The 20,478-nt window shown below is 50.6% G+C and overlaps 2 protein-coding genes across 2 annotated transcripts in view; one reads left to right on the top strand and one right to left on the bottom strand.

The window, feature by feature from the left end:
* The window catches only part of mindy4b (MINDY family member 4B), a gene marked incomplete at its 5' end in the record, with an annotated part of 35,805 nt that extends 25,268 nt beyond the window's left edge, over positions 1 to 10,537 (top strand). The window contains 3 exons of the mRNA XM_079246156.1: positions 3,140 to 3,316; positions 9,894 to 10,074; positions 10,155 to 10,537. Coding sequence (XP_079102282.1) covers positions 3,140 to 3,316; positions 9,894 to 10,074; positions 10,155 to 10,297 — 501 coding nt within the window. The 3' untranslated portion in view covers positions 10,298 to 10,537. The remainder of the gene's footprint in view (positions 1 to 3,139; positions 3,317 to 9,893; positions 10,075 to 10,154) is intronic.
* Positions 10,538 to 12,985: 2,448 nt separating this feature from the next.
* Positions 12,986 to 16,390, bottom strand: tsen34 (TSEN34 tRNA splicing endonuclease subunit; the record flags this gene model as incomplete). Its single annotated transcript, XM_079246106.1, has 4 exons — positions 12,986 to 13,173; positions 13,239 to 13,529; positions 14,021 to 14,147; positions 15,935 to 16,390. 4 exons carry the CDS (start codon positions 16,388 to 16,390, stop codon positions 12,986 to 12,988), a joined length of 1,062 nt encoding a protein of 353 aa, XP_079102232.1.
* Positions 16,391 to 20,478: the final 4,088 nt, after the last annotated feature.

Below are 20,478 nucleotides of genomic sequence, written 5' to 3'. Positions count from 1 at the left end.
ACCTGTCTCAGGAGGACGGTAGACCTGTCTCAGGAGGACGGCAGACCTGTCTCAGGAGGACATTAGACCTGTCTCAGGAGGACATTAGACCTGTCTCAGGAGGACGGTAGACCTGTCTCAGGAGGACGGCAGACCTGTCTCAGGAGGACATTAGACCTGTCTCAGGAGGACATTAGACCTGTCTCAGGAGGACGGTAGACCTGTCTCAGGAGGACATTAGACCTGTCTCAGGAGGACATTAGACCTGTCTCAGGAGGTCGGTAGACCTGTCTCAGGAGGACATTAGACCTGTCTCAGGAGGACGGTAGACCTGTCTCAGGAGGACATTAGACCTGTCTCAGGAGGACGGTAGACCTGTCTCAGGAGGACGGTAGACCTGTCTCAGGAGGACGGTAGACCTGTCTCAGGAGGTCGGTAGACCTGTCTCAGGAGGACATTAGACCTGTCTCAGGAGGATCTTAGACCTGTCTCAGGAGGACGGTAGACCTGTCTCAGGAGGACGGTAGACCTGTCTCAGGAGGACATTAGACCTGTCTCAGGAGGACATTAGACCTGTCTCAGGAGGTCGGTAGACCTGTCTCAGGAGGACGGTAGACCTGTCTCAGGAGGACATTAGACCTGTCTCAGGAGGTCGGTAGACCTGTCTCAGGAGGACGGTAGACCTGTCTCAGGAGGACGGTAGACCTGTCTCAGGAGGACATTAGACCTGTCTCAGGAGGTCGGTAGACCTGTCTCAGGAGGACATTAGACCTGTCTCAGGAGGTCGGTAGACCTGTCTCAGGAGGACGGTAGACCTGTCTCAGGAGGACGGTAGACCTGTCTCAGGAGGACATTAGACCTGTCTCAGGAGGATCTTAGACCTGTCTCAGGAGGACGGTAGACCTGTCTCAGGAGGACGGTAGACCTGTCTCAGGAGGACGGTAGACCTGTCTCAGGAGGACATTAGACCTGTCTCAGGAGGACGGTAGACCTGTCTCAGGAGGACGGTAGACCTGTCTCAGGAGGAAATTAGACCTGTCTCAGGAGGTCGGTAGACCTGTCTCAGGAGGACGGTAGACCTGTCTCAGGAGGTCGGTAGACCTGTCTCAGGAGGACGGTAGACCTGTCTCAGGAGGACATTAGACCTGTCTCAGGAGGACATTAGATCTGTCTCAGGAGGTCGGTAGACCTGTCTCAGGAGGACATTAGACCTGTCTCAGGAGGACGGTAGACCTGTCTCAGGAGGTCGGTAGACCTGTCTCAGGAGGTCGGTAGACCTGTCTCAGGAGGACATTAGACCTGTCTCAGGAGGACATTAGACCTGTCTCAGGAGGACGGTAGACCTGTCTCAGGAGGACGGTAGACCTGTCTCAGGAGGACATTAGACCTGTCTCAGGAGGACATTAGACCTGTCTCAGGAGGACATTAGACCTGTCTCAGGAGGACGGTAGACCTGTCTCAGGAGGACGGTAGACCTGTCTCAGGAGGACATTAGACCTGTCTCAGGAGGACGGTAGACCTGTCTCAGGAGGACATTAGACCTGTCTCAGGAGGTCGGTAGACCTGTCTCAGGAGGACATTAGACCTGTCTCAGGAGGACATTAGACCTGTCTCAGGAGGACATTAGACCTGTCTCAGGAGGACGGTAGACCTGTCTCAGGAGGACGGTAGACCTGTCTCAGGAGGACGGTAGACCTGTCTCAGGAGGACATTAGACCTGTCTCAGGAGGACGGTAGACCTGTCTCAGGAGGACATTAGACCTGTCTCAGGAGGACGGTAGACCTGTCTCAGGAGGACATTAGACCTGTCTCAGGAGGACATTAGACCTGTCTCAGGAGGACGGTAGACCTGTCTCAGGAGGACGGTAGACCTGTCTCAGGAGGACATTAGACCTGTCTCAGGAGGACGGTAGACCTGTCTCAGGAGGACATTAGACCTGTCTCAGGAGGTCGGTAGACCTGTCTCAGGAGGACATTAGACCTGTCTCAGGAGGACATTAGACCTGTCTCAGGAGGACATTAGACCTGTCTCAGGAGGACGGTAGACCTGTCTCAGGAGGACATTAGACCTGTCTCAGGAGGACATTAGACCTGTCTCAGGAGGACATTAGACCTGTCTCAGGAGGACGGTAGACCTGTCTCAGGAGGACGGTAGACCTGTCTCAGGAGGACATTAGACCTGTCTCAGGAGGACGGTAGACCTGTCTCAGGAGGACGGTAGACCTGTCTCAGGAGGACATTAGACCTGTCTCAGGAGGACGGTAGACCTGTCTCAGGAGGACGGTAGACCTGTCTCAGGAGGACATTAGACCTGTCTCAGGAGGTCGGTAGACCTGTCTCAGGAGGACATTAGACCTGTCTCAGGAGGACATTAGACCTGTCTCAGGAGGACATTAGACCTGTCTCAGGAGGACGGTAGACCTGTCTCAGGAGGACATTAGACCTGTCTCAGGAGGACATTAGACGTGTCTCAGGAGGACATTAGACCTGTCTCAGGAGGACGGTAGACCTGTCTCAGGAGGACGGTGGACCTGTCTCAGGAGGACATTAGACCTGTCTCAGGAGGACGGTAGACCTGTCTCAGGAGGACATTAGACCTGTCTCAGGAGGACGGTAGACCTGTCTCAGGAGGACATTAGACCTGTCTCAGGAGGACGGTAGACCTGTCTCAGGAGGACATTAGACCTGTCTCAGGAGGACATTAGTCCTGTCTCAGGAGGACATTAGACCTGTCTCAGGAGGACATTAGACCTGTCTCAGGAGGACGGTAGACCTGTCTCAGGAGGACGGTAGACCTGTCTCAGGAGGACATTAGACCTGTCTCAGGAGGACGGTAGACCTGTCTCAGGAGGACATTAGACCTGTCTCAGGAGGACGGTAGACCTGTCTCAGGAGGACATTAGACCTGTCTCAGGAGGACGGTAGACCTGTCTCAGGAGGACGGTAGACCTGTCTCAGGAGGACATTAGACCTGTCTCAGGAGGACGGTAGACCTGTCTCAGGAGGACATTAGACCTGTCTCAGGTCATCCCTTTAGACTTCATTCCTGGAGGTTTACCAGAACACCTTCTTTACTGCGTCCATCAGAACAGGTCGTACTTCAGCTTATGGGAACACACCAGACCTGTACTACCTGAAGTCTTTCTCGGTGTTCCTGCAGGCTCTGCTGAACCTGCTGCTTAGCGGAAAAGCCAGTCCTCATGTCTTCAACGGCACTCTGTTCTTTGGGGAGGATGATCAGCCTCTGGAACGTCCCCTGCAGGGGATCCTGTCCCGTAGCGACGTGGGTTATCTGAACTGGAGTCGGGAGCAGATGGAGAAAGGGAGGCTGCCACAGGTACACTGTCTCCTGGTTTCTGCTGTTTTTACTGTTTTATACTGGTTTCCTGTGGTTTGATCTGATTTCAATTGATAGAAACTCATTAAAATACCCATCCAACCCACACAAACCTGTCAACAACAGCAACTATTTGTTTTCATTGGGATCTATGATATTATTCGGAAAATGTGTTTACATATGTGTCCTTACTGCTCACACCCCTCACTACTAATACTTTCATCACATGTTGACTGAGTTATAGTGTAGAGTGAAGCCACTAGAGGGCACTGCAGTCAAACAGAAACAATAAATGTTGTAAAATCGCATTTTATTTAATGATTTATTTTTCATTTTGATACATAAGATATAACTTACTGTCACACATCACATTGTTTTGTGTTGAATGGTACGCCATCATACTGGACTCTGGTACATACTTCCTGTGTATTAGTACATGTAGTATATTCATTTATTCCAGATCGTGTCTGAGTCGCTTCACAAAGTGTTCACTTAACATTTAGAGCCAACGTGCACATTTCCCTTTCACGTGCGCTGCCATATGGTTCTAGTTCAGAATTATCCAGGAACTCCGGGTCAGTCCAGTTCTTTCCTATCAGAAGGTTCTGGATCTGCATTTGATCCTGATTCGCTGCAGAACTGAACTTTTGGGTTTGTCAGATTAAAGTTCTGAAGTGCTCCATTGTGTCTACTGTGTCCACTGTGTCTACTGTGTCCACTGTGTCCAGTGTGTCCACTGTGTCTACTGTGTCCACTGTGTCTACTGTGTCCAGTGTGTCTACTGTGTCCACTGTGTCCACTGTGTCCACTGTGTCCAGTGTGTCCACTGTGTCCACTGTGTCCAGTGTGTCTACTGTGTCTACTGTGTCCACTGTGTCCACTGTGTCCACTGTGTCTACTGTGTCCACTGTGTCCAGTGTGTCTACTGTGTCCAGTGTGTCTACTGTGTCCACTGTGTCTATTGTGTCCACTGTGTCTACTGTGTCCAGTGTGTCCACTGTGTCCAGTGTGTCCACTGTGTCCACTGTGTCCACTGTGTCTAGTGTGTCCAGTGTGTCCAGTGTGTCCAGTGTGTCCACTGTGTCCAGTGTGTCTACTGTGTCCAGTGTGTCCAGTGTGTCTACTGTGTCCAGTGTGTCTACTGTGTCCAGTGTGTCCACTGTGTCCAGTGTGTCTACTGTGTCCAGTGTGTCTACTGTGTCTGTGTCCAGTGTGTGTACTGTGTCCACTGTGTCTACTGTGTCTACTGTGTCCAGTGTGTGTACTGTGTCCAGTGTGTCCACTGTGTCTGTGTCCAGTGTGTGTACTGTGTCCACTGTGTCTACTGTGTCCAGTGTGTCCAGTGTGTCTACTGTGTCCAGTGTGTCTACTGTGTCTACTGTGTCCAGTGTGTGTACTGTGTCCAGTGTGTCTACTGTGTCTACTGTGTCCACTGTGTCCAGTGTGTCCACTGTGTCCAGTGTGTGTACTGTGTCCAGTGTGTCTACTGTGTCTACTGTGTCCACTGTGTCCAGTGTGTCCAGTGTGTCTACTGTGTCCAGTGTGTGTACTGTGTCCAGTGTGTCTACTGTGTCTACTGTGTCCACTGTGTCCAGTGTGTCTACTGTGTCCACTGTGTCTATTGTGTCCACTGTGTCTACTGTGTCCAGTGTGTCCACTGTGTCCAGTGTGTCTACTGTGTCCAGTGTGTCCACTGTGTCCAGTGTGTCTACTGTGTCCAGTGTGTCTACTGTGTCCAGTGTGTCCACTGTGTCCAGTGTGTCTACTGTGTCCAGTGTGTCCACTGTGTCCAGTGTGTCTACTGTGTCCAGTGTGTCCACTGTGTCCAGTGTGTCTACTGTGTCCAGTGTGTCTACTGTGTCTACTGTGTCCAGTGTGTGTACTGTGTCCAGTGTGTCTACTGTGTCTACTGTGTCCACTGTGTCCAGTGTGTCCACTGTGTCCAGTGTGTCTACTGTGTCCAGTGTGTCTACTGTGTCCACTGTGTCTATTGTGTCCACTGTGTCTACTGTGTCCAGTGTGTCTACTGTGTCCAGTGTGTCCACTGTGTCCAGTGTGTCTACTGTGTCCAGTGTGTCTACTGTGTCCAGTGTGTCCACTGTGTCCACTGTGTCTACTGTGTCTACTGTGTCTACTGTGTCCAGTGTGTCCACCTTGTCTACTGTGTCCACTGTGTCCAGTGTGTCCAGTGTGTCCACTGTGTCTATTGTGTCTACTGTGTCCAGTGTGTCTACTGTGTCCACTGTGTCCACTGTGTCTATTGTGTCCACTGTGTCTACTGTGTCTACTGTGTCTACTGTGTCCACTGTGTCTACTGTGTCTATTGTGTCCAGTGTGTCCACTGTGTCTACTGTGTCCACTGTGTCCAGTGTGTCTACTGTGTCCACTGTGTCTATTGTGTCCACTGTGTCTACTGTGTCCAGTGTGTCCACTGTGTCCAGTGTGTCTACTGTGTCCAGTGTGTCCACTGTGTCCAGTGTGTCTACTGTGTCCACTGTGTCCAGTGTGTCTACTGTGTCTACTGTGTCCAGTGTGTCTACTGTGTCTACTGTGTCTACTGTGTCCAGTGTGTGTACTGTGTCCACTGTGTCTACTGTGTCTACTGTGTCCAGTGTGTCCACCTTGTCTACTGTGTCCACTGTGTCCAGTGTGTCTATTGTGTCCAGTGTGTCTATTGTGTCCAGTGTGTCCACTGTGTCTATTGTGTCCAGTGTGTCTACTGTGTCCAGTGTGTCTACTGTGTCTACTGTGTCCACTGTGTCTACTGTGTCCACTGTGTCTATTGTGTCCACTGTGTCTACTGTGTCCAGTGTGTCTACTGTGTCCACTGTGTCTACTGTGTCCAGTGTGTCTACTGTGTCCACTGTGTCTACTGTGTCTACTGTGTCCAGTGTGTCTACTGTGTCCACTGTGTCTATTGTGTCTACTGTGTCCACTGTGTCCACTGTGTCCAGTGTGTCTACTGTGTCCACTGTGTCCACTGTGTCCAGTGTGTCTACTGTGTCCACTGTGTCTACTGTGTCCAGTGTGTCTACTGTGTCCACTGTGTCTATTGTGTCTACTGTGTCCAGTGTGTCCACTGTGTCCACCTTGTCTACTGTGTCCACTGTGTCCAGTGTGTCTATTGTGTCCAGTGTGTCTATTGTGTCCAGTGTGTCCACTGTGTCTATTGTGTCCACTGTATCCAGTGTGTCCACTGTGTCTACTGTGTCCACTGTGTCCAGTGTGTCTATTGTGTCCAGTGTGTCTACTGTGTCCAGTGTGTCCACTGTGTCCATTTTGTCCACTGTGTCCACTGTGTCTACTGTGTCCACTGTGTCTATTGTGTCCACTGTGTCCAGTGTGTCCACTGTATCCAGTGTGTCCAGTGTGTCCACTGTGTCTATTGTATCCAGTGTGTCCACTGTGTCCAATGTGTCCACTGTGTCCAGTGTGTCCACTGTGTCTACTGTGTCCAGTGTGTCCACTGTGTCCAGTGTGTCCACCTTGTCTACTGTGTCCAGTGTGTCTATTGTGTCCAGTGTGTCTACTGTGTCCAGTGTGTCCATTTTGTCCACTGTGTCCAGTGTGTCCACTGTGTCCACTGTGTCTATTGTGTCCACTGTGTCCAGTGTGTCCACTGTGTCCAGTGTGTCCAGTGTGTCCACTGTGTCCAGTGTGTCTATTGTGTCCACTGTGTCTATTGTGTCCAGTGTGTCCACTGTGTCTACTGTGTCCACTGTGTCTATTGTGTCCACTGTATCCAGTGTGTCCACTGTGTCTACTGTGTCCAGTGTGTCCACTGTGTCCAGTGTGTCCACTGTGTCTACTGTGTCCAGTGTGTCCACTGTGTCCATTTTGTCCACTGTGTCCATTTTGTCCACTGTGTCCAGTGTGTCCACTGTGTCTACTGTGTCCACTGTGTCTATTGTGTCCACTGTGTCCAGTGTGTCCAGTGTGTCCAGTGTGTCTATTGTGTCCACAGTGTCCAGTGTGTCCACTGTGTCCAGTGTGTCTACTGTGTCCACTGTGTGCAGTGTGTCCACTGTGCCCAGTGTGTCTATTGTGTCCACTGTGTCTACTGTGTCCAGTGTGTCCACTGTGTCCAGTGTGTCTACTGTGTCCAGTGTGTCTATTGTGTCCAGTGTCCACTGTGTCTATTGTGTCCAGTGTGTCCACTGTGTCTAGTGTGTCTATTGTGTCCACTGTCTATTGTGTCTACTGTGTCCAGTTTGTCCACTGTCTATTGTGTCCACTGTGTCTACTGTGTCCAGTGTGTCCACTGTGTCCAGTGTGTCTACTGTGTCTACTGTGTCCAGTGTGTCCACTGTGTCTATTGTGTCCACTGTGTCTATTGTGTCCACTGTGTCTACTGTGTCCAGTGTCTCCACTGTGTCCAGTGTGTCCACTGTGTCCAGTGTGTCTACTGTGTCCAGTGTGTCCACTGTGTCTACTGTGTCCAGTGTGTCTATTGTGTCCACTGTATCCAGTGTGTCCACTGTGTCCACTGTGTCTATTGTGTCCACTGTATCCAGTGTGTCCACTGTGTCTACTGTGTCCACTGTATCCAGTGTGTCTACTGTGTCCAGTGTGTCTATTGTGTCCACTGTGTCTACTGTATCTATTGTGTCCACTGTGTCCAGTGTGTCCACTGTGTCTATTGTGTCCACTGTGTCCAGTGTGTCTACTGTGTCCAGTGTGTCTACTGTGTCCAGTGTGTCTATTGTGTCCAGTGTGTCCACTGTGTCTATTGTGTCCACTGTGTCCAGTGTGTCCACTGTGTCCAGTGTGTCCACTGTGTCTATTGTGTCCACTGTGTCTACTGTGTCGTGTGTCTATTGTGTCCACTGTGTCCAGTGTGTCCACTGTGTCTATTGTGTCCACTGTGTCTACTGTGTCCACTGTGTCTACTGTGTCCAGTGTGTCCACTGTGTCTACTGTGTTCAGTGTGTCCAGTGTGTCTACTGTGTCCAGTGTGTCCACTGTGTCCAGTGTGTCTACTGTGTCCACTGTGTCTACTGTGTCCAGTGTGTCTACTGTGTCCAGTGTGTCCACTGTGTCTATTGTGTCCACTGTGTCCAGTGTGTCTACTGTCCACTGTGTCTACTGTGTCCAGTGTGTCCACTGTGTCTATTGTGTCCACTGTGTCTACTGTGTCCACTGTTTCCATTGTGTCTACTGTGTCCACTGTGTCTACTGTGTCCATTGTGTCCACTGTTTCCATTGTGTCCACTGTGTCCATTGTGTCCACTGTTTCCATTGTGTCTACTGTGCCCACTGTGTCTACTGTGTCCAGTGTGTCCACTGTGTCCAGTGTGTCCACTGTGTCTACTGTGTTCAGTGTGTCCAGTGTGTCTACTGTGTCCAGTGTGTCCACTGTGTCCAGTGTGTCTACTGTGTCCACTGTGTCTACTGTGTCCAGTGTGTCTACTGTGTCCACTGTGTCCAGTGTGTCCACTGTGTCTACTGTGTCCACTGTATCTACTGTGTCCAGTGTGTCCACTGTGTCTATTGTGTCCACTGTGTCCAGTGTGTCTACTGTCCACTGTGTCTACTGTGTCCAGTGTGTCCACTGTGTCTATTGTGTCCACTGTGTCTACTGTGTCCACTGTTTCCATTGTGTCTACTGTGTCCACTGTGTCCATTGTGTCCACTGTTTCCATTGTGTCCACTGTGTCCATTGTGCCCACTGTGTCCACTGTTTCCATTGTGTCTACTGTGCCCACTGTGTCTACTGTGTCCAGTGTGTCCACTGTGTCCAGTGTGTCCACTGTGTCCAGTGTGTCTACTGTGTCCACTGTGTCTACTGTGTCCACTGTTTCCATTGTGTCTACTGTGTCCACTGTGTCTACTGTGTCCATTGTGTCCACTGTTTCCATTGTGTCCACTGTGTCCATTGTGTCCACTGTGTCCACTGTTTCCATTGTGTCTACTGTGTCCATTGTGTCCACTGTTTCCATTGTGTCTACTGTGCCCACTGTGTCTACTGTGTCCAGTGTGTCCACTGTGTCCAGTGTGTCCACTGTGTCTACTGTGTCCATTGTTTCCAGTTTCCATTGTGTCCACTGTGTACTGTGTCCAGTGTGTCCACTGTGTCCAGTGTGTCCACTGTGTCTACTGTGTCCATTGTTTCCAGTTTCCAGTGTGTCCACTGTGTCTACTGTGTCCAGTGTGTCCACTGTGTCCAGTGTGTCCACTGTGTCCATTGTGTCCACAGTTTCCATTGTGTCCACTGTGTACTGTGTCCATTGTGTCCACTGTTTCCATTGTGTCTACTGTGTCCACTTTGTCCATTGTGTCCACTGTGTCCACTGTGTCTACTGTGTCCATTGTGTCCATTGTGTCCATTTTGTCTACTGTGTCCATTGTGTCCACTGTTTCCATTGTGTCTACTGTGTCCATTGTGTCTACTGTGTCCATTGTGTCTACTGTGTCCATTGTGTCCACTGTTTCCATTGTGTCCATTGTGTCCACTGTTTCCATTGTGTCCACTGTGTCCATTGTGTCCAGTTTCCATTGTGTCTACTGTGTCCATTGTGTCCACTGTGTCCATTGTGTCCATTGTGTCCACTGTGTCCATTGTGTCTACTGTGTCCAGGTGGGCAGCATGCTAAAAACGCCCCGGTTTCCGCTCTGGGTCTGCTCCATCAACAGTAGCTACTCGGTTCTGTTCGGTCTGAAGCGGTCCCTCCTGTCCGACTGGAGGATGGAGCACCGGTTCCATCTCTTCTACTACAACGGCCAGAGCTCTCAGAGAACCACAGCCCGACTAAGTGTTGGTGAGCTCTCCGGTTCTTCTTACCTGGGCCAAATCTGATTCTGACCAGGTCTGACTGAACTTTGTTCTTTTCCCCTGCAGATACCCACTCCCACCAGTGGAATGCACCGTTCAGAGACCCAGACGCAGATCTGGAGAAAAGGTTTCCTTCGCTGGAAATGACCATCAGGACCAAGTGGGATGGAGCCACCATCGACTGGAATGGGACGCCCCCCTTCTACTGACCACAAGGACACCACCACATCCCTCGCTGATCAAACATTCTGATTGGATGGTTGATCAACTTCAGAGTTCTGTCAGAACTTTGATCCTTTAAAAGCTGTAAACAAAAACACCTTGACAATAAAAAAATAAAAAAACCTGTAACTAACCTAGTTACATCCATCCATTTTCTGAAGCTGATTAATCCGATTAAGGGTTGTAGGCCGGAGCCCAACGTTCGGACCAGAGGCAGGGTACACCCTGGACAGGTCAGGACTAGGTCTGGACCAGGTTCAGATCTGAGTCAGGACTCGATCTGGACCAGGTTCCGATCTGAGTCAGGACTCGATCTGGACCAGGTTCCGATCTGAGTCAGGACTCGATCTGGACCAGGTTCCGATCTGAGTCAGGACTCGATCTGGACCAGGTTCCGATCTGAGTCAGGACTCGATCTGGACCAGGTTCCGATCTGAGTCAGGACTCGATCTGGACCAGGTTCCGATCTGAGTCAGGACTCGATCTGGACCAGGTTCCGATCTGAGTGAGGACTCGATCTGGACCAGGTTCCGATCTGAGTGAGGACTCGATCTGGACCAGGTTCCGATCTGAGTGAGGACTCGATCTGGACCAGGTTCCGATCTGAGTCAGGACTCGATCTGGACCAGGTTCCGATCTGAGTCAGGACTCGATCTGGACCAGGTTCCGATCTGAGTCAGGACTCGATCTGGACCAGGTTCCGATCTGAGTGAGGACTCGATCTGGACCAGGTTCCGATCTGAGTGAGGACTCGATCTGGACCAGGTTCCGATCTGAGTCAGGACTCGATCTGGACCAGGTTCCGATCTGAGTCAGGACTCGATCTGGACCAGGTTCCGATCTGAGTCAGGACTCGATCTGGACCAGGTTCCGATCTGAGTGAGGACTCGATCTGGACCAGGTTCCGATCTGAGTCAGGACTCGATCTGGACCAGGTTCCGATCTGAGTCAGGACTCGATCTGGACCAGGTTCCGATCTGAGTCAGGACTCGATCTGGACCAGGTTCCGATCTGAGTCAGGACTCGATCTGGACCAGGTTCCGATCTGAGTCAGGACTCGATCTGGACCAGGTTCCGATCTGAGTCAGGACTCGATCTGGACCAGGTTCCGATCTGAGTCAGGACTCGATCTGGACCAGGTTCCGATCTGAGTCAGGACTCGATCTGGACCAGGTTCCGATCTGAGTCAGGACTCGATCTGGACCAGGTTCCGATCTGAGTCAGGACTCGATCTGGACCAGGTTCCGATCTGAGTCAGGACTCGATCTGGACCAGGTTCCGATCTGAGTCAGGACTCGATCTGGACCAGGTTCCGATCTGAGTCAGGACTCGATCTGGACCAGGTTCCGATCTGAGTGAGGACTCGATCTGGACCAGGTTCCGATCTGAGTGAGGACTCGATCTGGACCAGGTTCCGATCTGAGTGAGGACTCGATCTGGACCAGGTTCCGATCTGAGTCAGGACTCGATCTGGACCAGGTTCCGATCTGAGTGAGGACTCGATCTGGACCAGGTTCCGATCTGAGTCAGGACTCGATCTGGACCAGGTTCCGATCTGAGTCAGGACTCGATCTGGACCAGGTTCCGATCTGAGTCAGGACTCGATCTGGACCAGGTTCCGATCTGAGTCAGGACTCGATCTGGACCAGGTTCCGATCTGAGTCAGGACTCGATCTGGACCAGGTTCCGATCTGAGTGAGGACTCGATCTGGACCAGGTTCCGATCTGAGTGAGGACTCGATCTGGACCAGGTTCCGATCTGAGTCAGGACTCGATCTGGACCAGGTTCCGATCTGAGTGAGGACTCGATCTGGACCAGGTTCCGATCTGAGTCAGGACTCGATCTGGACCAGGTTCCGATCTGAGTCAGGACTCGATCTGGACCAGGTTCCGATCTGAGTCAGGACTCGATCTGGACCAGGTTCCGATCTGAGTGAGGACTCGATCTGGACCAGGTTCCGATCTGAGTGAGGACTCGATCTGGACCAGGTTCCGATCTGAGTCAGGACTCGATCTGGACCAGGTTCCGATCTGAGTGAGGACTCGATCTGGACCAGGTTCCGATCTGAGTCAGGACTCGATCTGGACCAGGTTCCGATCTGAGTGAGGACTCGATCTGGACCAGGTTCCGATCTGAGTCAGGACTCGATCTGGACCAGGTTCCGATCTGAGTGAGGACTCGATCTGGACCAGGTTCCGATCTGAGTCAGGACTCGATCTGGACCAGGTTCCGATCTGAGTCAGGACTCGATCTGGACCAGGTTCCGATCTGAGTCAGGACTCGATCTGGACCAGGTTCCGATCTGAGTGAGGACTCGATCTGGACCAGGTTCCGATCTGAGTCAGGACTCGATCTGGACCAGGTTCCGATCTGAGTCAGGACTCGATCTGGACCAGGTTCCGATCTGAGTCAGGACTCGATCTGGACCAGGTTCCGATCTGAGTCAGGACTCGATCTGGACCAGGTTCCGATCTGAGTCAGGACTCGATCTGGACCAGGTTCCGATCTGAGTCAGGACTCGATCTGGACCAGGTTCCGATCTGAGTCAGGACTCGATCTGGACCAGGTTCCGATCTGAGTCAGGACTCGATCTGGACCAGGTTCCGATCTGAGTCAGGACTCGATCTGGACCAGGTTCCGATCTGAGTCAGGACTCGATCTGGACCAGGATGTGCTAGACCATGCCGCTCCACTCCAAGGACGTGTAGCAGATTTGTCCATCCGGCGCTGGCGAGCAGAGCAGGACAGTCTTCTTGACGTTGGACCCCAGCCGGGCCACGGCGAGGACATCCAGCAGCAGGACGGATTGGTCCAGGGACAGACAGATGGCGATAAAATGGGCGTGGAAACGCAGAGGGTCTCCTGAGGAGGAGCAGAAAGACAATCAGCTGGATCTTACATGGAGGACGGCGGAGAACTGGTCTCACCTGGATAAACTAGGAAGTCTCCGCCAAATTTTCCCGCTGATGTCAGGAAGAAGCCCCGCCTCCGTAGGTCCCTGAACACCTGGTACCTGGTCCTGGTCATACAGTCAGGGTCCTCCTGTGCTCTGACTGGCCTGTTGGCATTTAGGAGGGTCCGTGCTTCGGTACAGTAGCCGAGTCCCGCCCTCGCTGTGCTCAGCTGGACCGCCATCGCCGACTGAGGGAAGAAGAAGGTCTGATCCAGGTCCTGCAGGCGGGTCTGGATGGCCTCACCTGACGTCCAAGTTCTAGACTCTGTTAACCAGAACCAGAACCGTAAGAGAGACTGCAAACAAATGTGTTAGATCTGAATAAGATTTCGATCTGGGCCAGGTTTAGATCTGGACCAGGTTTGGATCTGGGTCAGGTTTAGATCTGGACCAGGCTTGGATCTGGGCCAGGTTTAGATCTGGACCAGGTTTAGATCTGGACCAGGTTTGGATCTGGACCAGGTTTGGATCTGGACCAGGTTTAGATCTGGACCAGGTTTAGATCTGGACCAGGTTTGGATCTGGGTCAGGTTTAGATCTGGACCAGGCTTGGATCTGGACCAGGCTTGGATCCAGGCAGATCAGGGATCAGCTGATCCAGGATGACCTAGATGTCCTGGATTGATTCCTGATCCTGGTTTGGTTCTATATGTGGCAGGAACACCTGTAGTAGATCCGGTCCACCTGTGTAGACTGGATCTACTTGTGAAGGACATTGTCCACCTATTTCCATGGCAACCGTTGCCACCCTTTTACCTGTGTGTGATGATGTCATGGCTCGGAGCAACGCTGACTTCCTGTCCTCCATGGCGAGGACGCTCTGCTCCTCAAAGCTCCTCTGCTGCTCCTCCAGGTACCGCCGATGAAGCTCCGCCCCCCCTTCCTGTCAGCGACCACAAGCAAATACATCTGAACACACAGGTAACGAACCTGGTTAGCAGCTAGTTAACTAACCTGGTTAGCAGCTAGTTAACTAACCTGGTTAGCAGCAGGTAACTAACCTGGTTAGCAGCTAGTTAACCTGGTTAGCAGCTAGTTAACTAACCTGGTTAGCAGCTAGTTAACCTGGTTAGCAGCAGGTAACTAACCTGGTTAGCAGCTAGTTAACTAACCTGGTTAGCAGCTAGTTAACCTGGTTAGCAGCTAGTTAACCTGGTTAGCAGCAGGTAACTAACCTGGTTAGCAGCTAGTTAACTAACCTGGTTAGCAGCTAGTTAACCTGGTTAGCAGCAGGTAACTAACCTGGTTAGCAGCTAGTTAACCTGGTTAGCAGCAGGTAACTAACCTGGTTAGCAGCTAGTTAACTAACCTGGTTAGCAGCTAGTTAACCTGGTTAGCAGCAGGTAACTAACCTGGTTAGCAGCTAGTTAACTAACCTGGTTAGCAGCTAGTTAACCTGGTTAGCAGCAGGTAACTAACCTGGTTAGCAGCTAGTTAACTAACCTGGTTAGCAGCAGGTAACTAACCTGGTTAGCAGCTAGTTAACTAACCTGGTTAGCAGCTAGTTAACCTGGTTACCAGCAGGTAACTAACCTGGTTAGCAGCTAGTTAACTAACCTGGTTAGCAGCAGGTAACTAACCTGGTTAGCAGCTAGTTAACTAACCTGGTTAGCAGCAGGTAACTAACCTGGTTAGCAGCTAGTTAACTAACCTGGTTAGCAGCTAGTTAACCTGGTTAGCAGCTAGTTAACCTGGTTAGCAGCAGGTAACTAACCTGGTTAGCAGCTAGTTAACTAACCTGGTTAGCAGCTAGTTAACTAACCTGGTTAGCAGCAGGTAACTAACCTGGTTAGCAGCTAGTTAACTAACCTGGTTAGCAGCAGGTAACTAACCTGGTTAGCAGCTAGTTAACTAACCTGGTTAGCAGCTAGTTAACCTGGTTAGCAGCAGGTAACTAACCTGGTTAGCAGCTAGTTAACCTGGTTAGCAGCAGGTAACTAACCTGGTTAGCAGCTAGTTAACTAACCTGGTTAGCAGCTAGTTAACCTGGTTAGCAGCAGGTAACTAACCTGGTTAGCAGCTAGTTAACTAACCTGGTTAGCAGCTAGTTAACCTGGTTAGCAGCAGGTAACTAACCTGGTTAGCAGCTAGTTAACTAACCTGGTTAGCAGCTAGTTAACCTGGTTAGCAGCAGGTAACTAACCTGGTTAGCAGCTAGTTAACTAACCTGGTTAGCAGCAGGTAACTAACCTGGTTAGCAGCTAGTTAACTAACCTGGTTAGCAGCAGGTAACTAACCTGGTTAGCAGCTAGTTAACTAACCTGGTTAGCAGCTAGTTAACCTGGTTACCAGAAGGTAACTAACCTGGTTAGCAGCTAGTTAACTAACCTGGTTAGCAGCAGGTAACTAACCTGGTTAGCAGCTAGTTAACTAACCTGGTTAGCAGCAGGTAACTAACCTGGTTAGCAGCTAGTTAACCTGGTTAGCAGCTAGTTAACTAACCTGGTTAGCAGCTAGTTAACCTGGTTAGCAGCAGGTAACTAACCTGGTTAGCAGCTAGTTAACTAACCTGGTTAGCAGCTAGTTAACCTGGTTAGCAGCAGGTAACTAACCTGGTTAGCAGCTAGTTAACTAACCTGGTTAGCAGCAGGTAACTAACCTGGTTAGCAGCTAGTTAACTAACCTGGTTAGCAGCAGGTAACTAACCTGGTTAGCAGCTAGTTAACTAACCTGGTTAGCAGCAGGTAGCTGTGCAGCAGCCTCCTCCTCCGCCAGGAGCTTCTCCTCCTCCGCCAGGAGCAGCAGAGGACGGCCCAGCTGGGAGTTCTGTCGGGGGGCTCGAGGCAGAGAACCCAGCAGGGCCCCCACCAGACCATGAGACCTCACCGTCTTCAGGTCCCTCGTCCTCCACAGCAGGGGGGCCGAGTCACACATACTGACACCCACAACCAGGGTGGGCTCCTCCTCTTCCTCCCTGCGGGGTGGAGCCTCCGTCGCCATGGCCTGTGACAAACAGGATGTGACATCACTCTGAGGAGGTCTCAGTGGAAATGTACTTCCTGATGACAACATGGCTTCCTGAGCGGTTTCATTGATAACGATGACATATCTGAACACAGACAGGTTGAAGGCGGGCCTGAAACCGCTCGATCCACATCTGACTCCAGCTGAGCACCACGGTGCCATTCTGACGCTTTGATTGATTGAATATGCTTTTGTTTTAAATAGATATTTGGTAAAAAGTTAACTCATGTAATTTCAACGGGTGTTCTCCCAGCGCCCGGCCTGGTGGCTGCATGAAGGGACGTCCGACGTGAGTCCGCTCGGCTTGGCGGGATGTCCTGGGACGCATGCAGCCACCATGACATGGCAAGCTTTTGAAACAAAGAGGAGGACAGAAAGGGCATGTTGTGCTCAGGGAGAATCACGAGACCTGGTGAAGGCCATGGAGGACTGTGGGCTGCATCATATACGGCGTTTCAGGAAGCTGGGAGGCTTCTCCTCTCCAAGCAACAAGATGTGCCACGAGATGGAGCAGCACTTTCTACATGCTGAGTCGGGGCAGAAGCCCTCGCAGCAGCGGCAGTAGATTTCCTGTTCCCTGCTTTTCTGACTCCAAACCAGAGGAAACATGCTGACCGTTCTTGACCCATGTGAACGGCTGACATTAGCTCAGCTGAAGTCATTCCTCCATCGAAGCCTTAAAACGTCTGAATCAAACTGTCGCCACAGATCATGGAGGTAGAACTGCAGCGCGCCCACTGCGAGCCATAGAGCAGCGTTTCGGTCACATCATGTCAACATGTTCTGATATAAGGACCGCTATGTGGACCAAACAACAAAACGGGAAGCAACAGCAGCGCTGCGGGACAAGGTGAGCCACGTCAGCCGCGTTTCCCTGCTGAACCAAACACATCCGCTGCTCCATCGTTTACTGTTTACATGAAGCTGTGACTGTCCAATGAAATACATCCATCGTCACGGTAATATATGATTTAGTTCTGCTACTTTAGACCCAAGTGGATCTCAAAGAGCCCACAATTCCTCGGTCTGAGAGCCCCATGGAGTACTGCAGAAGACCCAAAACCTGGTTCCCAGACCTGCAGGGAAACAGCCGTCCTCTCCTTGCAGAAGCGTAGACGTTTGGTTCCTGCTGCAAACGAGACGAAAGAAGACAGACTTGGATGTGAGAAGGCAGAAAACTCTCCCACTGACGTCCTCACGTAGAAATAAGAACTGGAATCACATCAGGAAGTAAAACTGTTGACAGTAGAGTACAAGTGGAACAGTTTGGTGGAGGAGCTAAATGTTGACGTAGAAATTATTTCACTTCTTTTGTTTTAAATCTGGACAATATGAAGCCTGCTGCCGTCAGAGCACTTCTATAAACCTTTGAGGATGCTCTTTATTTTCTTCATTTGATATTTTTCTGATTGAGGCTGACGGAGTAAAGCTTGTTCCTTCCTCCAGGAGAAACCAGAACTTTCTTCTTGTTCTCGAGGCTCCAAGAAGAAAATGACGGCATTTTGTTCTTGCGGACGTGTTTGAAGACAGTTCTCGACACATCGGGCTCCCAGAAGTATCGTGTGATTGGTTAGACATGCGATGTAGGCGTGGTAACATGGGTGGGCGTGGTTAAAAAGCAGGAAGCGGAGTTGCTGCTTCCGTAAAATGGATTGTTTTGATAAAACAGCTGATCGAGGTGATCAGAAAGTACCAACATTTTGACATTAAAACACTCGGACCCAGCCGCGTGCACGACCCGCCCCGCCGCGGACGAAGCTGCTCGTTAAATCTGAAACTAGAAACTGGGAGAGCGGAAACCTCCACAAAGCACAATGCTTAAGAATCCTTTTAAAACATTCCTGGATCCAAACGGTGATCCGGATCACCACCAGAATTTAATCCAGGGCTGTCAACCTGCAGTCCTGGAGGGCCGGTATCCTGCAGGTTTTTGTTGTCTCCATGCCCCAACACACCTGACCGACTGTTACGACCCGCTGTGAGGGTTGGTGCGACAAAGTACGGCGGACACCATGGATGCAAAAGGAAGGCATTTTGTTTTATACCCCTGGGTAGCCGACACCATGTAGCTAAGCATGTAGCAACATGCTAGTTGTTTGCTGGACAGAAAAAAAAAGGACTGCAAAAGCACACTCCAAATCACAAAACACGGCCGATGCAGCTGTTCCGGAACAGGGAGGTCTGATGAACCCGACCCAGGGTGTTCCAAAAACCCAACCAGGGCAAGACCACAAGAAAAACAAACAAAAGTCTGAATCCCAAATCAGTTCAGAGACTACAGAGACCGGAGTCTCTGTAGGACCGGGACCCGGAGTCTCTGAAGGACCGGGACCCGGAGTCTCTGTAGGACCGGGACCCGGAGTCTCTGAAGGACCGGGACCCGGAGTCTCTGAAGGACCGGGACCCGGAGTCTCTGTAGGACCGGGACCCGGAGTCTCTGAAGGACCGGGACCCGGAGTCTCTGTAGGACCGGGACCCGGAGTCTCTGAAGGACCGGGACCCGGAGTCTCTGTAGGACCGGGACCCGGAGTCTCTGAAGGACCGGGACCCGGAGTCTCTGAAGGACCGGGACCCGGAGTCTCTGTAGGACCGGGACCCGGAGTCTCTGTAGGACCGGGACCCGGAGTCTCTGAAGGACCGGGACCCGGAGTCTCTGAAGGACCGGGACCCGGAGTCTCTGTAGGACCAGACCCGGTCCATGTGGACCAGTCCTCCCAGTAGCTGATAAGCCAGCGGGTTAATGGAACTAGTTAACCTGTCGCTAACCAGCAGCGTTCACTACTCACCTGCACGTGTATCCTCTCCACTCCGCCCGCGATCTAACGTAAACTGCTGCGCCTGTCGTCGAGCTGACGTCTCATCGCGCCGCCATCTTGGATGGGTCTCCATTCGCCTCCAATGCATTGATTTGTAAGGTGTAGGTCCAACCACAACAATAACTTCACGGATTTTTACCTGTTTTTCCTCACAGTTTGGTTTGTTACAAAGGGCAGAGACATTGTTATGATACAGATCACTGTAAAACATTAAAAAAAAACAACGTGCTTTTAAGTTAAAATATTTTGATAAGTCCAATAGTTAGGGATCATCAGCTATCTAACTATCCCTTAGTAATGCTGCGATAGGTTTAGACTGCTGAGGGACATTTCCTGGCTGATAACTTTCCAAAAACCTTGGAGTAAGATTTAAAGAAGACAATCCAAATTTTGCTGTATATAAAACATACACATACACACACACACACACACACACATATATATATATATATATATATATATATATATATATATATATATATATATATATATATAAAATGAAAGATGCTTTATTAATCTATTAATCCCCAAAGGGAAATATTGTAGTATATAATAATAATAACTAGAGGAGGTCTTGTTCCGGAGGCTGATGGCTGCTGGCAGGAATGATCTTCTGGATCTTTCAGTCTTACATCAGACCTGAAGAAGCCTCTCACTGAACACACTTTGTTGTTTCATCACTGTGTTGTGGAGAGGGTGTGAAGAATCCTCCATCATCTTCATCAGCTTGTGCAGCATTCTTCTTTGGACAATCAGCTCCAGCGGCTCCAGAGTTACTCCAAGCACAGAAGCAGCTTTCTGGATCAGTTTGTTGATTCTCTTCAAGTCTCTGGTTCTGATGCTACTACCCCAGCAGATGCTGCAAAGCTGACTGCACTCTCCACAACAGACTTCTAGAAGATATGCAACATCTTGGTGCAGACGTTAAACCATCTCAGCTTCCTTAAGAAGTACAGTCTGCTCTGACCTTTCTTGTAGATGTAGTCAGTGTTGCATTTCCAGTCCAGTTTGTTGTCCAGCTGAACTCCAAGATACTTGTATTCCTCCACCACCTCCACCTCCTCTCCCAGGATGGAAACAGTGCTTTGTTTATTCTTCTTCCTCCTGAAGTCAACAATCATCTCTTTTGTTTTGCTGCTATTTAATATGAGATGATTGTCACCGCACCATTTAACAAACTGACTGACCAGTTCTCTGTACTCTGCTTCTTGTCCATCCCTGATACACCCCACAACTGCAGAGTCATCAGAGTATTTCTGCAGATGACAGGACTCAGAGTTGGACTGGAAGTCTGAGGTGTACAGAGTGAAGAGGAATGGCCAGAGTACAGTTCCTTGTGGTGCACCAGTGCTGCTGACCTCCATCTCAGACACACAACCTTTCAGTCTCACAAACTGGGGTCTGTTTGTGAGGTAGTCATAGATCCAGGTGGTT

The sequence above is a fragment of the Telmatherina bonti genome, assembly GCF_933228915.1.
Source record: "Telmatherina bonti genome assembly, chromosome: 9".
Classification (NCBI taxonomy): Eukaryota; Metazoa; Chordata; class Actinopteri; order Atheriniformes; family Telmatherinidae; genus Telmatherina; species Telmatherina bonti.
This window is presented reverse-complemented; position numbering and strand designations above follow the sequence as displayed.